Genomic DNA, 24,367 nt, shown 5'->3' with positions numbered 1-24,367 from the left:
ATATTTAACGAATATCTACCTACCATGGCAACATTCAAATTTTCAGTTTTTCACATAGTTCTTGAGGGTTAAAATGGCCGATTTCGCAATTTTTCAATTTTTAATCGCTTATATGTCAAAAACTATCAACTTTAGAGAAAAGTCACTAAAGGCCTTTTCTGTTTGGTATGATCCAAAAAACCTAAAAAAATTTTGTTCAATGCAAAAAAATAATTTTAGGAAAAAAACAAAAAAAAACGTTTAAAAAATTTTTGACCAACGTTTGGTCCTGGCAACATGCAAATTTGTTAAAAGGGGTCCTTTTTGAGTAAGATTGTGCAAAAAATCCGAATTAGAATATTTTTCCTAGCGGATGCGCAGTGGCTTTCTGGACTATGGACTAAGTTATTTTTTGCAATGTTTTTTTTGCTTCAAAAAATATTTAGTTTTGAATTGGATATTTATTTAACTTTGCCGAGTCAAAGGGCGCCTTTAACGCCTTGGCGCCGTCGTGCGCCGCACGACCTTGCCCATATGGACGGCGCGTCCCTGGATGCTCCCTACTACGTCAGTAACGAAATCATTAGCATGATATCCCTTTAGAATCCATCAATGATGCCAGAAACGGTTTTAGTGTCAACTATAGTGAAAGAGTGTCAGTGCACCCAAATCGGTTAGCCGTCCAACTAAACGTGATGCCAATGAAATCTATTCGCGGTGTGCAAGTACTTGGAGGGGATACGAGAAACGATCGTGCGAGAATAGCGGAGTATTGCAACTTTCTTAAATAATTCATATTGTCAATTGAACATTTGAACATAATTGAACAAATTGACGTATATGTAAATATGTCATACCTACTGTCATTAAAGAAGAAAAATTATATATTGCTCCACATAGTCCTGTCGTCAGGGGGTACAACGGCCTCCTTAATTCAGATGGACTTACCTAAGTTGGTTTTATGTATTTTGACCCGTAGAACACGAATTTTTTGGGTAACAGTTGATCCGGATGTCGATAAGATTTTTATAAACAAAGAACTTGAGGAATCACATAACAGCGATTTTTTGCAAAACAAAAGATTTTTTCGTATTTTTTGGGTCATTCCAAGCAAAAAATGTTTTCACAAGTTTTTTCGTAGGATGCATAGTTTTCGACATAAACGCGGTTGAACTTTTGAACCCGAATAACTTTTGATTGAAAAATAAAATAGCAATTCTGCTTACCGCATTTGAAAGTTCAAGTCAAATTCTATCGGTTTTTATTATTATCATTGCTAAAAATTAATTTTTTATTGTTAAACAAAGCTATAAACACATAGTGCTTGAATGATGTTTTCAATTCATGTCTCATTTGAAATCTAACGAGTAGGCGCGCATACCGACATCTACGTAGATTACGTACATTAAAACGCATGCTTTGGCACGGGAAACACTATGTGTTTATAGTTTTGTTTAACAATAAAAAAAATAATTTTTAGCAATGCAAATAATCAAAACCAATAGAATTTGACTTGAACTTTCAAATGGAGTAAGCAGAATTGCCACTTTATTTTTTAATCAAAAGTTATTCGGGTTCAAAAATTGCAATTTTTCGATTTTTTGAAAGTTCATCCGCGTTTATCTCGAAAACTATGCATCTTACGAAAAAACTTGTAAGAACATTTTTTACTTAGAATCACCCAAAAAATACAAAAATATGTTTTGTTTTGCGAAAAATCGCTGTTATGTAATTCCTCAAGTTCTTTGTTTATAACAATCTTATCGACATCCCGATCAACTATTACCCAAAAAATTCGTGTTCTACGGGTCAAAATACATAAAAAAACTTGGGTAAGTCCATCTGAATTAAGGAGGCCGTTGTACCCCCCTGGCGACAGGACTATAACAATATTGATATGATATGCAATTATTATATAAGGTAAATTTAATTAATTGTATTTTGCTTGCAGTACTGCATTTTAATAACTAATTTTATTTACTACATACAATAGTTTACGTTTTAATAACATACCTGAATCTTATTTTTTCTTCTTATTATTTTTTTGGACTATGGCCTTGACCATTATCCAGTAACCAGGACTAATATAATTGGCCAATATAATTAAAAGTGCGAATAATGTTGCTGAGCGTAGAAACCAGGTGTCGCTTTGCCGAATTTGCACAGTCCCAATAAGCTAAAACGTCTACTGCCATCCGACCTATCTACATCACACAGACTCTAGTTTCGTTTTTAAGGCAAATGTTTATAAATTCGTACCAACAATGTTTAACTTAGGTTTAGATATATTTAAAAGAGATTATTCATTGGAATGATACTCTCCATGTCATAAGCTTCATTGTCAGAAAATCAGCCTAATAAGCTGATTGCAGATCTCTCTGGGAATTAATAAAAAATCTTACAATAAAACACTGAAAACGTTTGTTTTCTATACTTCCACAAAATTTATTACAACTATGTGACTACAGCTGTTTCGGCAGAGTGCCTTTCTCAAGTGATTTAGATTACAATGGGTTTGCCTTTTTATAGTCTTTAACTGAAGAGGTTGAGCAGTGGGGAGCTATTTGTCTCGAGTTGGTCATTTAGAATTGTATCTGTATTTTCCAATTTATTAATTTCCATAGATTCTAATAAAGGTAGCTTAAGGCCTTTATTTTGAATATGCAGAATTTGAAACTGTTCATTAAAAGAATGATTATGATCTTCTAGAAGGTGAAGTGCGTATGTAGAAGTGTCTGTTTTTCTATTGTTGAATGCCCTTTTGTGTTCTGCTATCCGTTTGTCAAAGGTTCTGCCAGTTTGACCGATGTAAGTTTTCGGACAGCCACCACAAGTTAGTTTGTAAACACCACTCTGTAGTTGTTTTCTCTTTCGGCTCTTATTGTTCTTAATATAATTGCTTAAGTTGTTGTTAATTCTGAAAGCTGGTGTTATTCCTTTCTTTTTTATGTATGGCTATTTTTGTTGTTATCTTGCCAGTATATGTGATAGAGCAGAAGGTGCTGGGCTCTTTCTGTGGTGATGGATAGACTAATTTCAGTGCTTTCTTATTAGTACGTTCTTTAACGGTAAAATATTGCAAAACCTCTAAATTTTAAAGAACCGCTTGGATTGACATGTAATTTGGCATACACATAGCTAACAAGTCAAAGAAAAAAACTGATATTGTGCTGATATGTGCTTTTGCCTTGGGGGTGGTTTTCACCTCCTTTGGGGGTGAAAAAATATTCGTCCAAAGTAAGTCTGAAAATGGATAAACTGACTAATTTTAAGTAACTTTTGTTCTATAGAGTTTTTTCACTAAGTAAATACTTTTCGAGTTATTTGCCAGTGACTATGTTCATTTTTTCAACAAAATAACCACGCTTTTAGACGGTTTTTCGCAAATAACTCAAATAGTAAGTATTTTGTCGAAAAAACATTCTTAGCAAAAATATAGCCTGTAAAAAATTTAAAAAATGGTGTATATATCACGTCTCTATACCTAGTAGAAGCAGAATTATAGCTAATGAAAAATAGGTTCATATTCGTCAAATTCCAAATGGAATACTATAACGTAAAATAACCAAAAATGAAGCACTTTTCGGGAAAAACTCATTACAACTTATTTAAAGTGTTTAAAACAAGCTTCATTTTTGTTTTATAAAAAAAATTTCTAGCATCAAAAGTAAACAAGTTACGCTCAAAATAATGTTAGTCGGTTTTTTTTGGTAAAAAAATCGGGAAAATCACCCCCTAATTAGTATCTCAAATGAACTTAATCGTTATGACTTCACAAGTTTCTTGACTCGAGTATGTATTGTTTATATGACCTGTAAGTTTCATTGGTTCAAAGTCCTTATTTTTGAAAGGGCTGTAGTTAAAAGGAGTTGAACGAGTCACTGATCCCGAATGTATGCAAATTTAGAAACACCAAATCTTAATCAATTTTTATCTAACAGAAAAACAAAAAAATACATGATATTCAAAAAAGCAATGCTGACTTTTTTGTTTTTCGAGATTTTTGGTATCTCTAAGAATTTTTAAGTTATTTTGAAAAAAGGCATATTTTTCAAAATTATAATTTTTAAAAATTTTACTTTAAAATCAAATTTTTTCAAAAATAAGCACTTTGAATCGATGAAACTTACATATCATATAAACACAACATAAGTAAAATAATTTGTGGAGCGGTAACGATTAATTTCATTTAAGTTGCTAATTAGGCGGTAGTCTTCCCGATTTTTTTTGCCAAAACAAAAGGGACCAACTTTATTTTGAGCGTAACTTGCTTAAATTTAATGCTAGAAACTTTTTATAAAAACTGAAATAAAGCTCTTTTTAAACACTTTTAAAAAGTTAAAATGAGTTTTCCCCAAAAAGTGCTTAATTTTTTGGATATTTCACGTCGAAATATTCTATTTGAAATTTGGTGAATATGAATCTATTTTTCATTGGCTATAATGCTGGTTCTACGAAGTCCAGAGACCCAACGCGTACACCATTTTTTAAAGTTTTTTACACTCTATATTTTTGCTAAGAGCGTTTTTTTTTGACAAAATTACTTACTTTTTGAGTTATTTGCGAAAAACCGTTTAAAAATGTGGTTATCTTGTTGAAAAATGAACATATTCACTCGCAATTAACTCGAAAAGTGTTGACTTAGCGAAAAAGCTCTATAAAACAAAAGTTACTTAAAATTAATCAGTTTACCCATTTTCGGACTTATTTTGGACATATATTTTTGCATCCTGGGGGTGAAAGTCACCTCCAGGGCAAAAGCACACATCGGCACAATAGAACTTTTTTTCTTTGACATGTAAGCTATGCGTATGCCAAATTTCATGTCAATCCAAGCGGTTCTTTAAAATTTAGAGCAAAAACCGTGAAAGAATGTACTATATGCAGTTTTTGGTTTAAAATTTTGTTAATTGTTTATTCGTTATAGCTATTGTTTACTGCTATTTGTTTAATGATGTTCAGTTCTATCTCGAAGTTATTTTTTGAGATGGGGATTTCTGTCAGTCTATGTATCATGCTATGGTAGGCTGCTACTTTGTGTTGTGTAGGATGGGATGATGGATTGTGTATAGTTGTGTCAGTATGGGTAGGTTTATGATATACGGAGAACTCATGTTTGTTGTGTAGTCTGATTAGATAAAATGAACTTCCATCGAGGAACGGTCGAATCCATCATTAAAAAAAATCTTGTTTTACAGGTATTCATTGGTACTGACACAGGAAGAATATCCCCGCACATGTTCTACCAGGCGTGCAAAGTCAGCGGCAAGAACTCCACGCCCTGCACGGAGCGAAAAATCGACGGAACGTGCGTCATAGAGCTGCAGCTAGATCCCGCGAAAGACATGAGCGCCACCTGTGACTGCGTAGGAATACTCAAAGAAAGAAACGTCGATGTTGAGCACAGGTTTCCGGATCAGTTGGGCACTCGAAGAAAGAAAAAAGCGACGAAATGTAGAATGATATTTAGGACTACTATTACGTTAGAAGACGGAACGATAGAGATCCTACAAGTGTGTTCACAGCCAATAGTTTGCAGTAAGTCTTTTTTGTGTAAAATAAACATAGTAGCGTTTTGATTCAATTCGAGTCTCTTACCATCATCTGACACGTGTTTCTAGGTCTACCTGTTATCAAAGAGGCTTGTAAGAAGGCAAATCATCATCAGTGGCGTTACAGCTCTTCATGAGCTAAAGCCTTCTTCAGAACAATCCTCCATTCGCCCCTGTTAGTCGAGGAAATGAAGCTGAAAAAATGGCAAACCTCGCAATTTTTTCGTCCAGCATCGATTTGTACAAAAATTTGGGATTAGGCTCATTACACCCTTTAGTTCATTTTCTATATTTAGCCGTTGTACGCTTTTGGTTTTTTAAGGGTAAAAACTACCCCTAATTGTAAAAAATTATAAACTAACATTTTAAACTTTAATATTGTCAACATTTGGTTCTTATTAGTTACATAATGATTCTTTGATGCTTTAAGATATACTATCATAATATTTCAACCCTTAAAACCACCCTTGTTGGAGCTATATATGAAAAATTTACTTATCATTAAACCATTATTTCGGCTTGCATCGATTTACATAAAAATTTGGAATTAGGATCATCTAACTCTGTACTTCATATTCTATATCAGGCTTAAGGACGTTGATTATTTTTAGGGGTGTAAACTACCCCTTATTTTCAAAAAGTATATAAAAATATTGTAAACTTTAATATGGGTAAAATTTGGTTTTGATTGGTTAAATAATGATTGTTTTATACTTATATATAATATCATAATATTTCAACCCTGAAAAACCACCCTTAATAACATTACAGTTTTTATAAGTAAATATTTTAATAGATCTATACAGAAAAAAAGTAGAATTAAAGAATTAAAAAACATTTATTTACACAAAAATACTTATTTATACTCGAGGTCTATTCTCCTATCAACGTCTGATAATTGTTGAATGCAGTCTTTTTCAATGGATAATAGGGCTAACTTTCAAAGTCTGTCTTCGCTTGTTGAATTTCTTTTAAACTCTTAATTTGAAACTTTTAATGCATCTTCATACTGCAAAACTTCGTTCAACTGATGCAGTTGTGGCTGGGATAGTTAGTACTAATTCACACAACTTGGCCACTTCACACAGTGACTTGTTTTGTTTAAACCAGTAGTTATAGAGAAATCCCACATTTTTGGGTATTTCTTTATCATTAATGTCAGTTGTTTCATAAATGACACTTAACTGAGAATGCAAAGCTGGGATATCAAACAATTTTCATTATTTAATCGTAGTGACATAAATTCCTCTGTGGGAAATTTTGATGAATTATAATTAGAAATATTAAGATTATATATAATTCTACAAATTTTAAATCGTTAAAATTTTGAAAGCTAGAATTCACTTGTTGTAGAATATTATCAAAAGGTCTCTTTGTTTCCTCTGTTTTCTCTGTCTCTCTGTTTCCGAAATTATCAATTTTCATTATTTTTCTTTCATGTTCAAACCCCATATGTTCAGTTTTATCCCAAATATTTTTAAACTGCTCTCGTTTTTTTAATTATCGTATTAATAAAGTCATCAATTTGTCCTATACAAAATGCAAGACCATTTGATTTCTGTAAAATGTCAAATAAAACATCAGTAAAAGGAAAAATCTCTGCAAAAAATTTAAATCGAAATATTCTTTAAGCGAATGTATGTAATACCTAAGCACCCCTTAGCAGCAGTAACAGTCGGAGCATCTCACTTTCGGGAAGGCGATAGGACGATCGCTTCCACAGGGTACCAAAATTCGCGCGACTAGTGGGTGCGGTCATTGAACCCTGACCAATTTTTAAACGGGACAACTGCATGACAAGCGGCGATTTTGAGATGCGCTTCTGTCAGGAGTGGACCGAATAGTGGAATTGTGTGCATATTGAGTTCGTTCGTACGCGATTAATTTTTAATATTTTTCAATGCCTGTTGCCTAGGTCTAGGTAATATGTAGATTACTTGGATTAGGGAAAATTTTTTGATTATTAAATATTAATTAATAATATATTTTCTTATTTCGACGTATAAATAGGGAAGCGGTGCTTCCCCCGCTTCCATGGACCGCACGCCTCTGATACCAACGCATGGTCTGCTCTAACGAGGAAATATGAAGTGAGTGTCGATAAGGACTAAAGTAAACTATAAACCCAAGGCTTAATCCAGCCATCGGGCAATGCTAGGAACCTATTCCACTAATTAAGTGTTAATTAACCACCATTGTAATTGAACACACATTTACTTTGACGTCTCGGTATCAAGACGTCTAAAAAAACATATTTTCTATCACAATTGTGGTTCATTCTCATTAAATCCAGTAGAAACGTATTTTTTATCTAAAATAAAAGCGAAAAATCTTAGATACAGAATTCACTATTAAAATAAAAATTAAAATAGTAAATAATTATTTAAATCTGAAAACTTTTCTGGTTGGAACTTCTTTCTAGTACATCCTTAATCTACGACTTTTACAATTTATAAGACAACAGACGACGAATAAAGAAAGCAAAAAGGACTCTGCAATATGCAGTCACATTCTGCTTTCATTCGCCTAGGAAAAACGGTCCGAAAGAAAGTTCCTAGTACTCAAATCTGAGTAAAGATAGAAGTAAAAAAGACAGTTTGTTTCCTTTCGATTCAGAGGCGATGCACAATCTCCAGACAGCTGTTTCAGTCTTACGGTGTCCTCAGTGGAGCCGCGTGCACACCTCTGAAGCAAAACGAAACCAAACTGTCTATGTATGTGGAATTTTAAAGATAGGTTCTATCTTACTAAGATTTGATTACTAGGAACTTTTTTTCGGGCCGTTTTTTCCTAAACGAATGAAAGCGGAATGTGACTGCATATTGTAGAGTCCTTTTGGCTTTCTTTATTCGTCGTCTGTTGTCTTATAAATTGTAAAAGTCACAGATTAAGGATGTACCAGAAAGAAGTTCCAACAAGAAAAGTTTTCAGATTTAAATAATTATTTACCATTTTAATTTTTATTTTAATAGTGAATTCTGTATCTTTGCTTCAGAGGTGTACACTCAGCTGCACTGAGGAAAGAAACGGCTGTCTGGAGATTGTGCAGCGCCTCTGAATCGAAAGGAAACATAAACTGTCTTTTCACGTAATTTTTTATCACTTAAAAAGATTTTCACATGTTTTTCCTTTCACAGCCCAACCTCCTGGCATTCCCGAGATTAGCAAAACGTCTCACGTCTCATGTCCGGCCAGCGGAGGTCTAGAGTTGATCATTCTCGGTAAAAACTTCCTCAAAGACACCAGAGTTGTGTTCCAACAATATGAAGAAAACCGCTTAAGGTGGGAGAAAACCGTAACACCAGATAGAGAGTTTCTTCAACAGGTAAGAAATTTGTAGCTACTAAAAAGACAGAACCGCTGTAACGTTAATTTTTACTCGGCTAAATTTTTACTGTATGTTACAATTTTACTCTCTTTATCCTATCCTATGTTTATTCTCTTTATCGTGTAGGTTTCTCACGGCTACATCCAAGTTTCTCTGCTTCGCCGTTATAGCAGTGTCGTCTGCATATGGGTTGAGTAAAGTTCCGGATGTTCTTAGAACGTCAGATGGATATATGGTCTACAATACAAGTGGCAATACTGTCCCCTGTGGTGCTCAGGGCTCCGCGCTCAGACAGAAAGTGTCCTGTTCGGACCCTGAACCTCCGGTTGCCAAGGTACGGGGTGAATTAGTCCTGCCATGGCCTCATTATATCCATATTCTGTCATTTTGTATAGTAGCTGTTAATGCCAGACTCTGTCAAAGGCTTTGCTTACATCCAGGAAGGCAGGTCATATGTATTGAATCCAGCCTTAAGGTATTCGGTTAATCGGAGTACTTGTTGTTCGCTGGAGTGTTGTATTCTGAAGCCAAATTGTGCTTCAGCAATTATCCCAAGTTGGTCTGTCTCTGTTTGAAGTCAGGTTTGGATGACTCTATCTACTATTTTCGGTCCAGGTGCTTTTTTAGCGAGATTTTTCCTATTAACTCACATTTCCCTTATGTGCTGATTATGTCCTTTTGGTCTTCGGGCATTTCTTGTGGTTGTTTGACTTCTTTGATACAGTTAATATCTTCATCTCGGTGATAAGGTAATGTAGACTCTAAATTAATCTAAATCTTCACTGCAGCATCCATCTGGCTTGCATATTGTAGAAGCCTTGAAGGTGTCACCAGGAAAATGTTCCAATAAGTTTTTAAATTAAAAATCTTTTTTCTACAACCGTGTTAAAAATGCAATTTTTGGCACTCCATACGAGCGTTAAAAATGCTAATTTAAGGCACTAGTGCTTTAAAAAAAATTTAAGGCACTGCAGTTCGTATTGACCGTATAGACAATTTTGATGTAATGTCAAAAAAATATAAAAATGGAATGTCAGTCAAGTTCAAGTAAATTTTTTTGTACATATTGTCCTGTAATTACGTGTGTAGAAAAAATATTGTATGATATGCGTGTTAAAAAGTACATTTTTAAGGCACTCATGTGAATTGCAGAACTCGCTATCGCTCATTCCGCAAACTTTCACATGCGTGCCTTAAACGTGTACTTTTAACACTTATATCATAAATAACTATTAAAAATATTTTATTTTACAAATATTTTTATTAGGTTGAAAAACTTAGTCTTTCATTTAGCAGATGCCGCTACACACCTACTACCTTCACGTCAGTTGCAATGGGGAACTAATATATCGAAAAAAATTTACCTGGAGTAGAGAAAGCAGCCTATGTATTCTCTGAAGAGCCTCTAACAAGAGGTGAAATCGTCGATAAGAGTGCTGGCTGCACTCTCTAATCTAAGTAAAAATTAAGACGGTTTTGGCTTCGCATTGCAACTGAATAAAAATGGTATACATTTTTATTTTTATTTATATTAGTATTACTCCTATAGAGTAACTAGGTCCATTTTCCGTTGAAACTTTACCAAGCTGCAGACGAGGGTTGTGAATTGCATATTGTAGAATTCCTTTCCTTTTTTCTTCACTGCAGTCAGTACGATGTTATATCTTTCCTATACTGTTGTACGCAGTTGAGTCGTGGACTCAGACGCCACCTGCAAGAAAATTGAGGCATTTGAAATGTGGCTTTAACGTCGAATCCGGAAAATATCTTATACCGACCATATTACTAATCAGGTTGTGTTGCTGAGAATGCAAAAAGAAAAAGAGCTGTTAATCGCAATAAAAACAGCCAAAATCGAATACATCGGTCACATCATGAGGAACAGTGAAAGATATAGACTGCTACAACTAATCTTGCAAGGAAAAGTAGAAAGAAGGCGAGGACCAGGAAGGCGAAGGATTTCCTGGTTGAAAAATCTACGTACGTGGTTTAACACTGTAACGTTTAAGTTTTCTGAGTGTAGATTTTAATTCAGTTCCCATCTCTTCACGGCTTCTACTTAATTGCCTGTAGACCGTTTATTAATTGCCTGTAGAAAAAACAAAAAATGCCGTTTTTCCAATTTGTGGTACTAAAAATGTCCAAAATGACCCTGCCATTACAAACAACGGAAAATAGATTAAAAATCGTTCCGCACTCACACACAGTATGGTTATGTGCTAAAACATGGGAAAAATATCCAAAAAAGGGTTTTTTGCACGATTGATCATTTTTGACTGTTTACCGTGACAGATTTTACATCAGTAGGTGACATTTACTAGCAACTCGATGGTAAGTAATCCAACTCGACGGTAAGTAATTCACTTACCGTCGTGTTAAAAAATCTCTTAATTTTAATTTATTTTTTGAAAGAATAAAGAAAACTAACGAATTATTTATTAATATTGAAACTTACGGTACAATTTGTGAAATTATTTAATGAAATCCCACTTGTTTGGGCTGTGGTTTCACTTCTAACAGAAACTCCTGCAGAATCGCATACATTAGTAGTATTACTAGTATTGCACAACATTTTTTCTCTTCAAATACGCGATCAAAGTTGAAAACTTGGAAATATCAATGCCATCATAAAGAAAAACGGTGGATTTAATAATTGAATATTCTGCCCAGAGGCTTCCAGGAGCTTTCAACTGCATATGTCTTTGAACGAAATATGCCAATAGAGTATTTTCTTCGATTCTTAAATTCTTGCCTTCGCACCATTTTTTAAAACTTTGGTAGGTATTTTGATAACGGATTTTGGATTTTTCGGGAATAATTGCGGAACACCCTTCTTCCCAAGCCCGTTCAATTTCTTCAAATTCACTTTCGCTCATATTTTAATTTATAATAATCAAAATTGTACTTAAAATTATTGACAACTAAATAAAAACTCAATTCTCCATTGTTGTTCCCCAATATGACGAAAATGTTTAATTTTATAGTTTATAATGGTATCAATCGTGCAAAAAACGTTATAAGCATGTCGAACGTTAAGGGTAACCGATCTCAAACAATAATTGGAGTCGTCGCACCGCTCCTCCTCCAAACAATTGTCTTCGATCGGTATAAAACCCTTAAGCAAGAAACCCATTATGAACGCCCGGCACGGCACAGCCCGGCACAGCACAGCACAGGCCGGCACGTCCAAAAACCCATTTGTAACGGCCGGCACGGCACGGCACCGGAAAAATGATCATATATTTTAGAAACTATCGTAAAATAAAAGTTTTTAAAAGACATAAACTACACAATTTTAATGAATATGCATCATGTTAAAAAAACGAATTCATGGTTAAAAGATAATGTACGTACCTGTCCATTGATCAAAATTTTCGGATATTTGTACCCATGTATTGTCCTTTTTCTTACTATCATGATAACTTGAATCCGATGCATCATCAAAATTCTCTGACACTCTCAATGAAAAGTTCTTCCATATTATTTTATTTCAAAAGAAACAACGCGCTTTCAATTAAAAAATCAACAATATATCTGCTTATTACCAACAATTATGACGCACTGGCGCCGACTGGCCGTTCAGGCCGTTCGACTTCAACGGGTTTTATTCTCCTCGGAGAATTTTGACCGTTCCGTTTGCGTGCTGGCCTGTGCCGGGCCGAGCCGGCCGCTCATAATGGGTTACGTTGCATTTAAAACTATACAAATGAATTTGGACTGTCCTGTGCCGGGCCGGGCTGTGCCGTGCCGGCCGTTTATAATGGGTTTCTTGCTTTACCGTTCTCCATACTTAATATACTATTTCCAATTATTTACGTTTTACCGGCTTTGTATAATATTTAATTTATGTCTTATAGCTTTATTTATTTTGTTTGTAATGTACACAATCAACTCGTAGATTCATATATTTCTATAATTAATTTTACAAATTAATTATGCATTTTCAAACCACGTATTCACATAAAGTAACTAGTTATGAATTCTTAGTGCAACATATGGCATCAAGGGCCACTCACCGTTAACAGTTCAAGTTTCAAGTTATTCATTTATAGTAATGAAACAGCGTTGCCATATGATTCATCGTCAAAATAAGATACACACATGTTCCCTGGTTTAGTCTCGCAGTGACGTCTGCGCCAGTCGATTGAATTTAGAATTATAAGTGTGCATATCTTCCTGTCATAGTATCATGTTTGAGTCCACGTTACGCTGTGGTCTGTGGTCCAAACCCAGTACGATAGCCGGAATATATCCGAAATTCGGATGAGTTTGCGTATGACGTCACAATGAGAGTGATTTTAAATATTCCTCATTTAAAACATTACCGCTCGAAGCACAATTATTCTTAAATTGGTCATAAAGAGTCATTTTAATAGATTAATATAATTTCTGTTTAACTATTTAGGATTTATTGAAATGTGTAGGTGTTTTATTATTTTGATTTAAAAAATTAATTAACAATACAATGAACAAAAATAAATTTCTAAAATAAATTGGTGATGTATATTCAATTTTTTTTTGTATTCGTCGCTTTTTAAATAAATTTAACGAGCTTGTTTTTGATTGGCTTGTCTTATTTGGGGCCAGTGTTAAGGAGGGGATCGAGCCATGGGCGTACATATAAAAATTTATAGGGGGCTAGACTTGAAGATGTTGCACATTACATTTTGTATACTTTGGATGACAATATATAGTTTAAACCACCCGAAAAGCCATGGGGGGCCACGCGCCCCTACCCATATGTATGGGCACCTATGAATCGAGCCTTCATTTAGTTGCACGTAAACAGATGAAAATAATTGATTATTAATGGTGTGAAACAAAATCACAAAACAAATAAAACACAAGATTAAGTTACAATTTTCTTTAATTTTCTCTTATTTCTCATATTTTCTTAAAGTGTTAGGTTAAATTTCTTAATCCTAAAATACATGCGCGACCAAAAAAACAGGTGTTCGGTTTTGTAATCACATTCAATCTTTTCAGACAAATCAACAAGTCTTTGCAAATAATTTTTCCCTGACTTTAACTGAAGTCCAGACCCATTAAAATTATTAAATATAGTATCCAGTTGATGCATTTTTACCACCAATTCTTCTGGAGGTTTCTTTAGGCCCCCTTTGGAGACTTGGTCAATCCACGTGTAAGTGGAAGATATTTAATTACCCTATTTTTACCTGTAGCGATTTAAACGAAAAAACTGCCATTTTTGACCCTTATTTGTTAATAACTAAATTTCCCGTCTGAACTGTGACGGGTATTTTTGTATTAATAATGTATTAGGTATATAGTACCCAAAAAACCCATTTGCAACCTGGCTGCTCAAGTGTCTCGACAAAAATCTTATTTCTGTGGACTAAAATGGCAGTAAGTATATACATACATGTGGCAGTATCTAAATAGGTACCTTTTTTATTGCCCAATGCCCAGCCGGGATTGAGTCACTGTAAGATGATATTTATTTTTTATCTAATAACGTCCAGTCGGATCTATTGATAACTGATAGGTATTTATGTCAGAATTTTCTTTTGCGATATGGCAAAATTTGATGAATAAATAATTATTACTTTGGTCTTCAATATAAAATACTTACCACAGCAATTTTGAAATTTGAATTATTTAGCATAGGAAAAGTATTCAGTAGGGTATATACCGACATATATAGCGTAAATTATAATTCAGAACATTGGATATAATTTATATAGAATATCAAATCATCAATATTATACATAATTATATAGTTATCCATCTTTAAATTTCAATCATTTCTATAAAATTCAATAATTTCTCGACCGAATGAAATTTCAAAACTAATTTGTCCATTATTTATTTATTAACGGCATCCATTTACAAAAGTTTTAAGAAAGCTGTACTTTATAAACAATAAATTTTAAACTATCATACATCTCAGAATAATAAACTACAACAAACTTATTTTAAGATACCCTTCAGTTGTTTTTTAAATAAACTAATTTTGGAGACAATACATTAAGGGGTAAATAATAATTCTTTCACACTAACAAGCCTACTAATCAACTTAAATCTCACAAAAATCTCCCTAAAAGCTAAAAAATCGATAAAACTCCCATATAAACATATGTATTCCAACAGCGGCTACTCTCATTGTGACGTCGACAGAACGCGATCAGCTGATAGTCGCATGCGCAATATCGTACCTGGCGTCTTTATACCATGACCTGGCCTAGATAAGGAATACCTGTAATGTAAACACGGGCATCCCCTACGCCTGTTTAACGTAAGTTCCGCATTCTTTAGAAGTATTTGGAGAGATGTCTTCTCGCCTGTCCAGAGCAAGGACCTTATGTTTGTGTTCCTTTCGTGGAATAAGTTCATTGACATTGAAACACGACAAATTAGATAAACATAAAGACATACTTAGATTTGACAAAATTCGTGCTACATAATTTTTTAGTACCTCGGCCGCTACTGTCTCAGAGATTTAAGGGATGGATTCTTATAAGGTGTTATGATATATACTCTTATTAGCTTAGAAAAATTAAAAAGATAGAAAAATCGAAATAAGGATGTGAAATAAAAATAATAAAAAATAAAATATTGGGCGCCATTGGTTACCTAAAGAAACCAAATTTTATACATAAAACAATAGAAATAAAACAAAGAAAGATAAATCAAAATAAAAGAAAGAAACATAGTCAAATAAAAAATAAACATAATATACAAAATATTATAGTGTAACTTACCTTATTTACTTTATACTCAAAATTCTATACTCAGTCAATTTTTTAATCTTCTTACGATTCAAGAGAGAAGGAAAGAAATAATAAATTTATATGTTGAAAATCAAACATTATTTATTAAAAACAAAAAAAATGAATCTCTGATCTCTCGGTGTTACAATTAGAGACCAGATTACCAAATAAACAAAGACTAAACGAAAAAGTTTTACAGACAAAAATTATACCTTTACAATGAATGTCCTGTTTTCTTCTGTCTGCCGGTCGGTCCGCAAGTCCAAAACGCTATTTCACTACGCGAAAAACACTTCACATTGTTAATAGCTACAGCAACAGTACATTAGGTTATCCATAGTTCATTACAAACGTTAACATAGAAAAATTCAGCTATGTATGCATTCTGCATTCTCAAAAAACTATTTCGTTCAACTCGAACAAAATTATTTAAGGTTCATTAAACTGGATCAAAAATTAATTCTAAGCTTAGTATTCAACTGGGAGGTTGAACTAGTAACAAAAAAAATAGAAAACTTATACATCATTCCTGGTTCTGACTGCACGAAAAAACAAAATACCAAAAACGGTATCTACAAATTAACGACAATTCGCCTGATATCAACGAAAATTGTCGGAGTTCCGTTCATCCACCACACTGCATTGCCACGCTAATTTCTTAGCTGGCCGAATACTTGGTAATTATATTTTACCGTCACTTTTAACTTAACCCTTCAGGTACCGCTTCAAGCAACGGACCCTTCCAGGCTAACTCAACTTGAACTCTCTGGAACTCTTTACAGGACTTAACTTGGTGGCTGCACTACAGGAACTGATTTCCCTAAGCTCTACCTTGATCCTTCTAAACTTGGGTTCCTTCTCCCAAAAAAAAAGAAGTTACCTCCTACTTTGACCAATAGTAATCATACCAAACATTTCTCTACCAATCGGGTGGTTAGAAAAACCTACTCAGGACATCCTACTTATCCATGGTTCTTACTTTTTCGACCAATTACGAGCTCGCTATCTTTGCAATAACAAGATTCCTGTGTTCTCACGAAATTCCTGACTCATACTATCCCGTTAGTTTTTGCGAACTCAATATTTAATGGTTCTACTAAAAACATCGGCTTATCTAGCTTGAGCCTTCCTGTTCCAATACACATACAATAGGTTTCTTGTCTGTAAATATCATAAACCTTTATACTCTAGTCTGCAAATGCCATAAAACCCTTTTATCTTGCAAGCTACAACAACGCTGGTTGTTCTAGGCACTTAAATTTCGAAGAACAGATAGATAAATAAAATTCGTAATATTTGACTATCTACGAAAAAGGATTCAAGTCTTCACTTTTCGTGAGATCTATTGAAAAAATATTCCGTTACAATATGCGTCTTGCTTTGCATAAAGACAGAACCGTTATTCTCAGTATTGTAAACACTCAAGGCATTTATCTACGCCTAATTCTTGAAAACATAAAATCAATCCAATTGAACGCAATAACACGGTCTCAACGATCATGACATACAGGGTGCAACGAAACTGTAAACTGGGTCGGAATTTCAAATATTTAGACGGTAATTTCGGGACTGTTTCAACTTAGTTTTCGCTCATTTAGTGGTAATAGTGACATTTACGTATATATATGTCACTTGTTTTTTATTTTTAATATTAAAACAAAAGACATTTTCATTAGGTAATTTTTTGAGTATTATTGAGTATTATTAGATTTATATATTTATAGAAAAAGAGCTCTTTTTTATTGTTTGTAAGTGAACGTTAAGATTTTTAGATTTTATTTAGAGCATCTAACTGACTATTCAGTTTATTTTTTTTTGAGTTAATAAGAGTTATATTCGTTCACTTACATTTCATATTTTTTAATTCTACTGTATACCCCTTTATATGCAGTAATAATAATTACATTCGGTAGTTATTGTTTCGTCAACATTTTGTTTTAAAGATTAACTGTTACTCCATTAAAATGTTACATTTTTTAAGCCTCATTTGTTAGAGGAGTCAATTTTATTTCTTTAATGTGTAGGGGGATCAGTAGAAGCTTAAGTTCAAGTTTTTGGAGTCGCCACCCTTGTCCCCCGGCCGCCATCTTGGAAATGGTGTGCAAAAGGGTTTCGCGCTATATCTCGTAAACTACCAACCCTATGGAAAATCTAATTAAACATAAAATGTAGCAAATTAAATTTTCTACAATTTTATTTCTATTACTTTTTATCGTCAAGTGACCAACAAAAAAATATATAAACAAAAATTTGTAAAAAATTTTTAACAAGATTCCTTTTGGAGGTTATAACTTTTTTTCAGTTCATTTTAAAATAAAATAACCTTTTAACAATTTTGTAGAGGGTTTTTCAGAGAACAATTTCCACTATAAATTTGTTTAATTCTGTTTATTTATATAGGTGTTACAGCGCTCCAAACTTGACCAGATTCTCGAATGCTCATAGGGATATAATAAAAACAAAAGTTAGGCTTACTTTTCTATCTATATATATATATATATATATATATATATATATATATATATATATATACTCCACTGTCACCAGTAATAGCGAACTTGTTTATGAAGGAAATAGAACAGCGGGCAATAGAAACAGCTGAATACAAACCCAAACTGTGGCTTAGATACGTGGATGACACTTTTATTATCTGGACCCACGGAGAAGAAAAACTAAAGGCTTTTTTAGAACACATCAACAATATCCACCATAAAATTCAGTTTACCATGGAACTGGAAGAAAACGATCAAATTCCATTCTTAGATGTGTTAATAATAAAGAAACAAGACGGACACACAGGCCATAAAGTGTATCGGAAACCGACACATACCGATAGATATCTAAATGCTGCTTCACACCACCATCCTGCACAATTGCATTCAGTCATCAAAACCTTGATTACAAGATCCGAAAGACTGACAGACCAAGAACATCAAAATGAAGAAATGCATAACGTGAAAACAGCGTTAAGAAAAAACGGCTTCTCAACATACAACATCGAAAAAGCTCAAAATGCTCGAAGAAGAGATAAGGACCCTACAGAAGACAATAAGCCGATCGGCAAAACCATTCTGCCATATGTGAAGGGTACGACAGAGAAAATAGGGAGAGTGCTGAGAAAACACAACATAGAAACGATATTTAATACGGACAGAAAGATCTCAACTATTTTACCAACACCAAAGACCAAAATATCGTTAGAAAGCCAAGGTGTATACGAGATTCCGTGTGGGGATTGTGGAAAGTCGTACATTGGACAGACCAACCGAAGAATCCAGGTACGACGAGAAGAACACCGAAATGCTATCGAAAGGGGAGAAACCACGTCATCCCTGGCTCAACATGTCGCAAATACAGGACACACAATAAACCTGAACCAAACAACGATGTTAGCTAACATCGAAATAAAAAGAAAACGGGAAATCAGAGAATCGATAGAAATTGAAAGAAATCCCAACGGCTTAAACCAAAGAGATGATGCGCAACGGCTTCCTACAACTTGGAAAACGGTATTGAAGAAAAAGACCAAAATAAATCAGGCCGCAACATCCACGCGTAACATCCCGCCGACGACTGCAACCTACACCGGACCAATAACAAGAGCCAGAGTTCGCGCAGGGCAAGCAGCATCAGGATCAACTACATAAGCGACGGTATCGTGAGTAAAAAAATTCAGTTTACTTCAAGCAGCAGCGAGAAGCGGAACTACCTGACTTGACAATGGCAAGTGAGATCTTGCCGAAACGTCGTCAAAATAATGGTTTTTATCAAAACCAAAATTATTCAACGCGGAGTCAAACCCGGAAAACAACAGAAAGCACATATAGCTCCCGCGGAAACTTCAAGTGTAACATATATATATTATATATATATATATATATATATATATATATATATATATATATATATATATATATATATATATATATATATATATATATATATATATATATTTTATTCATACAATTTATTATGATTTTAACATTCCTATGCTATTATTAATCTGTTTTTGACCTTTCCTCCCACTATAAAACTTGTAACCCGAAGCATATCTATATAGAAACGGCCCAAGAAGTTGTTTGAGGACAAATTCGCCGGTTCAGAAGAAGAATGACCAACCGCATATTGCAAAATTCTTAAGAAGAGCAAAAAACGAATTTTTGTTATCAAAATCATAAAGTATGATTAAAATTAGCCATTCACCACAACGTGGTCACGATCTCGGGATATAGGCGTTTTTTGGGGTGTGCCGCTTGTTTATGATGTAACATAACTTTTTTCCTATTGTATATTTTGACTTAAAATGTTCCAAAAAACTTCTTCATGAATTTTATTGTTGTGTTGGTTAAAATTATAAACTAAAAAGTTTGTCACTCAACTTTTTTAAGTAAACATGAAACTAACGAAATATGATGACACAATGTTTAAAAACTAACAACTCCTTTTTTAATGTGTTTAAATATTTAGGACAAATCCCATTGTCATCTACATACTTCAAAGATTAAACAGTAAAATCGAACAGCGACCCCGAAAACATAAAAATAGACCAAAATTGGTCATTCACCTTAAATTTGATTTTCGTGGTCGGCATAAAGATTGCTTCCGCTCGACTAACATATACAGGGTGTCCCAGACTAAGTTACCCACGCTATATCTCTTAAACGAATAGAGATTTTCGAATGGGACAAAAGATGATATATTCTACTTGTAATGCACTTTAATATGGCGTACAAAAAAATCATCCCCTAAATAATCATCCCTTAGTTACAACCCCTAACTTTAATTTTTTTAATAGCACCCTGTATATTTTTGTATAGTTTTGGATGTGGTCTTTTATCGCCTATTCAACGCATTTTTGAAAATAAAATCGGTTCGTATATAACCTAGAAACTATCAGTTTATTTTTGTTAAATTTTGTGTCCCAGACTAATTTATCCAGGCTATATTTCTTAAACGAATAGAGATTTTCGAATGGCACAAAAACTGATCTATTCCATTTGTAATACACTTTCATATGGCGTAGAAAAAATCCATCTCCTAAATAGTCATCCCTAACTTACAGGGTGCTATTAAAAAAAAATAAAGTAAAGGGTTGTATCTAAGGGATGAATATTTAGGGGATATTTTTTTCTAGGTCATATTAAAGTGTATTACAAATGTAATAGATCATTTTTGTCCCATTCGAAAATCTCTATTCGTTTATGAAATATAGCCATGATAAATTAGTCTGGGACACATAATTAACAAAACTAAACTGATATTTTCTTGGTTATTTACGAACCGATTTTATTTTCAAAAAATGTGTTGAATAGACGATAGAAGACAACGTCCAAAACTATAAAAAAATATATAGGGTGCTATTAAAAAAATTAAAGTTAGGGGTTGTAACTAAGGGATGATTATTTAGGGGATGATTTTTTTTGTACTTTATATTAAAGTGTATTACAAGTAGAATATATCACCTTTTGTCCCATTCGAAAATCTCTATTTCTTTAAGAGATATAGCGTGGGTAAGTTAGTCTGGGACACCCTGTAGATAGAAAACTATTTTTTTATTGTATTCCTATGAGAATTCGAGAATCTGGTCAAGATTGGAGCGCTGTAAAACCTAGATAATAAATAAAATTAAACAACTTTATAGCGAAAATTGTTCATTGATAAATCCTCTACAAAATCGCTATGATGTTATTGTATTGTGAAATGAACGGAAAAAAAGTTATAACCTCCAAAAGGAAACTTCTTACAAAATTTTCTCATATTTTTATTTATAACTTTTTTGTTGGTCACTTGACGATAAAAAGTAATAGATATAAAATTGTAGAGAATTTAATTTGCTACATTTTATGTGTAATTAAATTTTCGGTAGGATTGCTAGTTTAGAAGATACAGCGCGAAAACCCTTTGCACCTCTTTTTCCAATATGGCGGCCGGGGGACAAGGGTGGCGACCGGGCGACCCCAAAAACTTAAACTTAAGCTTCTACTGAACCCCCCTACACATTAAAAAAATAAAAATGACTCATCTAAGAAATTCAACCTAAATGTAACATTTTAATGGACTATGTTTATTTTTTTGGTTTTATAATTTTGTTGTTGGCGATCTTACACTGCATATGTACGTAGGTATTGTGTAAATATTGAGATTTCGTTGAGAATTTTAATAAATGTTTTATTAGCGTGTACGATGTTGCATTTTATTTAATTATTATTTACAGCTCAAGACTGGAACATTTGTGTTTTGTCGTAGTAGAGTTATTAATTTCTTTGTTGTAGAATTATGTATCGTTAATTGTTCCTTTGTAAATTTAAATCGGTAAACATTTAATGGCGCAGACTTTATTGTTGTTCTGTATATTCAGTATTTCCGTTTTCTTTGAGTCCAAGTGTCAAACCATCAGTTAATGTTATCTATCCATCTTTTGTCTATTGTCGTTTCATTAGCCCTATTCGCGTATCATTACCTAATCATTTAACATCTTTTATTGCAACAGAAGCCCAACCACAAAGAACCACGCCCACATCTCTTCCGATTGAGCAACGTGGCCTTTGTTTCGTCAATGTAGGCGATTGGACCTTTCCATCTTCGGTCATTCCTTATTCCATCTAAGGATAATATCGTCCTGATCCTTCTGGTTCAGCCTTCATGACCTCTTGTCCATCCGATCGTTATAATACAACAACCACAAATCTTGTTAGAGCAGCAGTGTGCAAAGTACAGATTCCCATGATAGTCGCCAACATCCGAAGCGGATAGGCACTACAAGAAGAAGAGGACTCTAAATAATCATCAAATGGTTTTGAGTATCAGTGATAAGGAAGATAGGTGGAGGTGCCGTAAAGCTCTAAAAAATTGTTCTCTAATTTTCTAGTATTGCTCATTACCACAAATCCAGAGGTGTAACCAGGATAATCCTAAGGGGGGGTTACAACTACTTGATGGTCCCTGGGGGGGTATGGAATAGTAATGGTGTTAAACGTATAGAGCTCAAAGTATATCCAAATGGTGGGGGGTTTAACCCCAAAACCGCCCCCTAGTTACGCATATGCACAAATCAGGGGAGAAACTAAAAAAGCACCTAAATATCTTTCTTTAACATAGTTAGGATATATCAATTTTTTTAATGTGGTAATTACTTCAACTCGGAGAGTAAAATGTTAACACACAGAGTAAAAATTAACCGTTACACCAACAGAAAATTTCATAAAAGATTTTTATAGTTTAGACTTTCTGTACCGTGTCAAATGCGGTTTTAAAATCTATAAAGAGTCTCAAGTCTAAATATATTCTAATCTTTGTGTCTGTGTTGAAAAAATGTATAAACGGTTTTTTTTTGCTTCAGATACATTTCGTATGTGTAGTACCGCCCTATCGAAGAACCGACATTACCGTACCAGTGGGGGTGCGGTTACGTGTTATATCTAGTGGTAAAACATCTGAAACTCATCAGTTTGTATATACACCCGTTAATGGTAAGCTTACACTATGTTACTTTGGGCAATTTTCTTCGAAAACTTGGTTTATCTCGATATTTATTTCATCATCATCAAACTATATGTTGCTAAATGGCACAGTTCCCAAAGACCATAAATGAAAGAAAAAAATTTAAAGCACTCATGGGAGTGCCGACAGTAGTGAAAACTTCTTATAGTATATAAATTACAAGCTCAATGCTTTTCCACATCCAAAAAGAAGTGCTATACCTATATTATATAAGCGCTGCGTACGTTCTATGCTATTTATGAAAATATACACATAATATATTATTGTGTTTTCAATTTATCAATCAAGGGCAAAATGAAAATTAAATTAAATTTTTTTAAATAATGCGGGCACATAAATTTGATACACCCTGTATATTGATCTGTAAATATTTATTAGAATTTAGTTTGGATGTAAGTGGATTTCTTTTAATGAGCTTTCCGATGAACCATTAAAGACTTTTGTGAATAATTAAAGTGAAAAGAACGATGTATTTAGGTTTAAAATGGAAAAAGATTGTTTATTACGGGAACTATAGAATCCACAGGTAGAGGTAATTATCATTTTCTAGAAAAATGGTTTAAAAGAAAGCTTGGAATTTTAATATCTTTGTTTCACCACGAGTAAATATTGTAGAGTTCCCCGAAAGTAATTAAGATGGTCGGAATAATTTTGAAAGAATGACTGTTTGTTTGTCGAATGGAAAAGAGAAATGTTTCTGAGTCTTGGCAATTTGGAAGGGGAAAAGTGGTTTGAATGATTGAGGGAGTTTGAAAAAGAAGTAATTATGTTATTGGCATCGCTGAGGAGCAGTTCGACGTTTTCGTGGATAGATAGTTAGCAAGTACCAGTGGTTGTTTGATAGTGGAGAATAGTGCTGAAAAGTGGAACGAGAGACAGATCAAATTGAGACGAAATACCTCTTTGATTCTGTATTATTGTGAGAAGGAGAGCAGAGAATTTTTGGAGTTTTGTTTGAATCGAGTACTGGTCAAAAGAGGCCTGGCTTGTTGGAGAATTGGTGCTGGTATGCTGATAGTTTTGAAGCTGGAGAACGGAGAGGGCTTTGATGAGTAGCTTTTAACATAGTCAACGAGGGAGAGCTGTTTTGGGTCACGAGAAGACATCAGAGTGAGTGAAGAAAAAGGTCAGTCAACTTATGTGAAAGATATTTTTATGTTCAGAAACTAAAATTTTGAGTAAAAAGCGTAGGAATTAAAATTCCAATATTTCAAAAAGTAAATAGGAAGTATAGCTAATCTTGCGAATACATAATTTGGTTTTGTTTATTTTGTTGT

At 33.7% G+C, this 24,367-nt stretch overlaps 1 protein-coding gene across 2 annotated transcripts in view; it reads left to right on the top strand.

Moving 5' to 3' along the window:
- The window catches only part of LOC114332400 (uncharacterized), a 71,778-nt gene that overhangs the window by 21,046 nt on the left and 26,365 nt on the right, over positions 1-24,367 (top strand). For both annotated transcript variants that reach the window (XM_028282205.2, XM_028282209.2), the window contains 3 exons: positions 5,178-5,517; positions 8,669-8,856; positions 22,930-23,059. In XM_028282205.2, the coding sequence (XP_028138006.2) occupies positions 5,178-5,517; positions 8,669-8,856; positions 22,930-23,059 (658 nt within the window). The remainder of the gene's footprint in view (positions 1-5,177; positions 5,518-8,668; positions 8,857-22,929; positions 23,060-24,367) is intronic.

Source organism: Diabrotica virgifera, chromosome 6, assembly GCF_917563875.1.
Source record: "Diabrotica virgifera virgifera chromosome 6, PGI_DIABVI_V3a".
Classification (NCBI taxonomy): Eukaryota; Metazoa; Arthropoda; class Insecta; order Coleoptera; family Chrysomelidae; genus Diabrotica; species Diabrotica virgifera.
This window is presented reverse-complemented; position numbering and strand designations above follow the sequence as displayed.